Source organism: Leucoraja erinacea, chromosome 12 (genome assembly GCF_028641065.1).
Source record: "Leucoraja erinacea ecotype New England chromosome 12, Leri_hhj_1, whole genome shotgun sequence".
NCBI classification, from domain to species: domain Eukaryota; kingdom Metazoa; phylum Chordata; class Chondrichthyes; order Rajiformes; family Rajidae; genus Leucoraja; species Leucoraja erinaceus.
The window spans coordinates 23,601,850-23,606,670 of NC_073388.1; the positions used below are offsets into that span (position 1 = coordinate 23,601,850).

The 4,821-nt window shown below is 44.9% G+C and overlaps 1 protein-coding gene across 1 annotated transcript; it reads right to left on the reverse strand.

The window, feature by feature from the left end:
• Positions 1–278: 278 nt before the first annotated feature.
• LOC129702185 (brain-specific homeobox/POU domain protein 3-like) lies at positions 279–3,985 on the reverse strand. The gene is made up of 2 exons (XM_055643815.1): positions 3,806–3,985; positions 279–3,042 (listed from the first exon to the last, which is right to left on the reverse strand). Exons 1-2 carry the CDS (start codon positions 3,923–3,925, stop codon positions 2,113–2,115), a joined length of 1,050 nt encoding a protein of 349 aa, XP_055499790.1. The 5' UTR covers positions 3,926–3,985; the 3' UTR covers positions 279–2,112.
• Positions 3,986–4,821: the final 836 nt, after the last annotated feature.

The window sequence follows — 4,821 nt, forward strand, 5'->3', positions numbered from 1 at the left end:
TTAATATTCTCATTGCCCAAGGAAAATTCCGCAGCGCCATGGGTGTAAAGACGCGACAATTGCCATGGAGATTCCCAGTGATCGGACTTTATAAGCCAAATGGTATAGTTGGCTTAAGGAGGGTTTTGGACCACGCCTGCAGAGAAGGCACACATCCCACCCGGCTTCTCCCACTCCTAACCAGCTCCAATACTCCCCAATTGATTCATTGAATTGATTGAAAGATACAGCATGGAAATAGGCCACTCGGCCCACCCGATCATCAGAGATCATCATCGCCCATTCACACTAGTTCTGTCATCCCACCTCTGTAGAGGCTGGTGCGTTGATAGACAAATGATGGTTATAACCTCTCTTAATGTAAATTAATAGCAATTTGATCTCCCAGTTTTATTTCCGAAAACCGACAGAGGGACAATTTCTCCCTGAAAAATTAATCTTCCTACCAGTATGCGCCTATAGCTAACAATGCCGTGATCAAATCGAGGGACAATTTGTTTCAGAATGTATGTTCTTATATACTGATCAGATGCAATTTATGTGGGGAGGATTGTTCCATAGCTCGCAATCTCGCAAATAATCAGACTTCAAATCTGATGACAACAAATGTTTTTAAATAACAACTAAAAAATTGAATGGATACACCACCTTAAATAGACTTCACTTCCTTACATTATTTTATTCCGAAAAAGGAGAACATGAGGGGCAACGTAGGATAACAGTGTTTAATACAACATGCTGTTTAAGTTGATTGCAGTCTGTATTCTAATAACGAACACGTTTGTAAAGAGTTCATGCTGCAAATATACTTTACACAACATACAATTCAGAACGCCATGCTTTCGTTTGCAGCGTGCGTGGTTTTATTGAAAACTTCGCAGTCACATCTGGTTAAAAATCACACATACAATCAATAAAGTAAAATAAATAACATTTGAGATCGGGGCCAAACCTGGGGAAAGTGTGAACAGTGAGACTTGGGTACAAATAGACGAGTCCACCAGTTTGCACGCAAAGTGCACACTCCGCCGCCTAGACACGCGACGAGGGAAAGACCTGGACAGCGAGAGGCTCTGGCCTCACTCGCTTTCACACGCGCATTCCACCGACTAACTAAGATTAGAGACTGGATTTTCACATTAAATGAAACATAAGCAGCAAAAGGCAATGAAAAGCTCTGGCAGTCAGTGACTGCACTCATACTCACTGCACCTGGCTTCTCGTTTATAACTTTCTACATGTAACAATTCCCAATCGTTTCTAGCGATTCTATTGACCACTGCACGTTGATTTAAAGTAACTTTGATTGTCAATGCATTGTGGATCTCCCCCCCTCCCCCACCCCTTTACATTGAAAATAAATACACTTATGATTGAGATAAATAGAGTTCGGGGAGGAGAGAGAGAACGCCGTGAAAACCCCCAGGGTGGATGAGGTAGAAAACCATCCGTAAACAGTTATTGCAAAACATTTAAAACTTATTTATTATTATTTTTTATTTTTGTTATTAATATGGTGATAGCGACATTCACTAAACTGAAATGATGTACAAATCATGCAGGGACAGACTTGTGGACCATACAGGAGGTACAATAGAATTAATATGACCTGTTCTCACAGATCTAGTTCTTTCTGCTGTTTTGTTATTGAATGATATCGACAGCGGTATATTTCATAACCTAGCCCCGGTACCTTGCCCAGTTCAGCGGCAGTTGTACATCTCCGGATCAATGAACTACACCAGTTCGTGAATAAAGGTTAAACGCACAATTCATTCACAGACTTTGTACAGCCTTTTACAGTAGAAAAGCAAACTGGATATTTTTCACAAGAATGTGATTAAACATTATTCAAGTCTCGTTGAGATTATTTTGTTACAATATGATTGCCTGATAAATCCACGAAGTCTCATCTAAACCAAGACATAAAACTTGCTTCTCTCAAACCCGTACAAAATATACACAATTCAAACTCATTCTTCGGAGATATACTTCCGGCTTGATGTCCCTGCCATCGCTTCAATTTGTTGGGCAAAGTTTATCCAAGGAATGAAATGTTATTAAATCCTGGTCCATATCGGCTCAGTTGGATAGAGCAGTGTGTAGATTGTCTTAATGTGTGGCGGAAAATTTCATTCTTTTTTGTTTCTGTCTTTGATTGCAAAACCACACTCTGACCACATTCTTTTTCAGGTCCAATTTCTCTGCGATTGCTGCGATCTTCTCGGACGAAGGACGAGGTTGGACGGCGAAATAAGCTTCTAGGGACCGTTTTTCCGGCGCAGCGATAGAAGTGCGTTTACGCTTCCTGTCCCCTCCGTTAAAGAGCTCGGGTTTGGTCATTTTCTCCCTTTGAGCCCTCTCGGCTTCATCTAACCAGGCCTCCAGAATGGGCTTGAGCGCAATCATGTTATTATGCGACAGAGTCAAGGATTCAAACCTACAGATAGTGCTTTGACTTAAACAACCCACACCTGGGATCTTCAGGTTGGCCAAGGCTGACCCAACGTCGGCTTGTGTCACTCCAAGTTTGATCCTCCTCTGCTTGAATCGCTCTGCGAAGGACTCGAGTTCCCTTGGATCTGCTTCGCCCTCGTTACCTCCCAGACCGATGTGGGCCGACAGAGCGTGTGAATGGGAAATGTTAATATGCTGATGATGATGGTGATGTGGGTGATGTGACATGTGGTTCATGCCAGGCATGTGTGCGTGTGGATGTGACGGCGTGGATCCCACCTCAGGTCCTGTCAGCCCGCTCAGGGACAGGCCGGAGTTCAGGTGGTCCAGGAGATCGCTTTCCAGGCCCTGGGCCGCCTGGTGGTGATGGTGATGGTGGTGGTGATGGGGGTGGGTAGTCAGGACCGACGGGTGGGGTAGATGTACAGAAGCGGAGGTCGGAGTGCAGGACACGCTGCTCATTGTATGGTAGGTGACATCTGGCTTGAAGGGATGGTTTTTCTGCGACACTATATCCACGGCTGCCAGGGCTTCGGCTCGGGACAGCAAAGTTTCATCAAGCCCGGCGAAAATATTGCTTTGCAACTACAAATGAAAAGCAAAAGATCGTGTTATTATCAGGGCCGCAGTCTGCAGTGAGAAATATACGGTAACTTAATCGTGGTACCCGAGTCTTTGAGAACTCGCCAGCGGAATTGACACCTGACTCGTGGCTCAGGAGTTCTAGCGAAGTAGTTTGAGCGTTGATCATCCCCCCTGCTTTCGTGACGTTGTGCAGTTGACGGATTCAGCGACAGCGGCAACATTTAATCGATTACACACATACACACTCGCACACAATCACACACGCGCACAATAATGAAAGGAAAGTCAATGATCTCGGCGAGAGGAAGTGGCCGCATCTATTTCAGACTCAGAACCAAAGCGTGGATGACAAGGATATTTAATGCAACTCGCAACATGATGAAAGCTAATGAAACATGATGCAGTCTGAACCCTTAACACCACACAGCAAATGGACGTTTAGCTGGACACGCACCGAATTATTCCAAATAATCTTGGTTCAAAAAAACTTCTCTGATCGCGCATTTCGGACACCTGGCCTCCCACTTTGGGATTTGCTTTTACCATCATTTCAAGGGAGCCAAAAGAAAAAGAAATTGTACCAATCCCACGAACCCATCAGTAATCGCCTCTTGATAAATGACAAAACACAGCATATACTTCAAATGCCCCGGCTAATTAACAGAGGCGATGCAATCAATTCAAACATTATTTCCAAACTAGCGTAGTTGGTTTTTTGAACAAGACATGTTCTGCTGTGATGGGAGAAGCGGCCGGTACTTACCGCGGGGTTGGGCAGGCAGGCTCTCCGGATGGCCTCGGAGCTCGAGTGCAGGGTGGCGTATTTGGGCTCATGCAGCATGGGGTGCATGCCGAAAGGTTGCTTGCTGTTCATGGACATCATGTTTGCAAGCGGGTCATGTGCAGGTGAGCGCTGAACTGGCGCTGTCTCGATCACACTCTATCCGCTTGTCACTAAGTTATACCCGCGCCAGGGGCTGGACACGCCACCCGGGCCGCCCCTCGCCCCGATCATTGGTACACGGAGCTCCGACCGGCAGGCGGTCACAAGGCTCGACCCTCCCATGCAGTCCCACCATTGGTTCAGGCTGCTGTGGGTTCCGTCTTCCAGCGATTTCTTGCTCCTCAGTGAAAATGACGAATGTCAGTTCTGACAGAAGGAGTAGCAAACCCCTGCTCAAGGTTTCGTTGGAAATTTGGTACTGAAACTTATCAGTTTATTTCAAGCACTCTGTACATGTCTGTGGGCGCTGTACACTAAGGAGAAAGTAATTAGACATTCCTAGAACTTGCTTTAACTGAAAAGTATTCAAATCTATACATTGATGAAACCTTATTTTGTGATGCTAAAGTGCCTTAATTCTTATTATCTTCTCAATGTCAGGAAATAACCGTTTTCTGAATCTTGACATTTGAACACGGGCATAAGAAGAACAACATCCACCATCTCCTCAGGTGAAAATGGACCAGAGGCGATTGTCCGCGACCCAGCCATGTTGATAGAGCTATTTAGTTATTATTCGTAGGGTTTTTTTTTTTCAAATGGACCTGGATGGGATTGCGACTCTGTCTGAGAGAGTGATAATACTAATATGGAATTTGTTAGAGTTCAACAATCACATGCAAGTGTAAGATAAAAATAAACATATGTTGGTACGCCATGAATTGTAGTTAAGAGGAAGTCAATGAATGTTTGGAGAACCTGGAATGGGAAAAGTGAGAAGGGTGGGCGACGAGAGAGCACAACAGCGACAGTCATGGATGGCGAGGGAGCTCCCG

Bases quoted from the DNA above. Each gene is read 5' to 3' on its own strand.
- LOC129702185 (XM_055643815.1), bottom strand. From the start codon at position 3,925: ATGATGTCCATGAACAGCAAGCAACCTTTCGGCATGCACCCCATGCTG. The intron at 3,043-3,805 runs GTAAGTACCGGC...TTTCATTTGTAG, and splicing joins CCTGCCTGCCCAACCCCGCG to TTGCAAAGCAATATTTTCGC.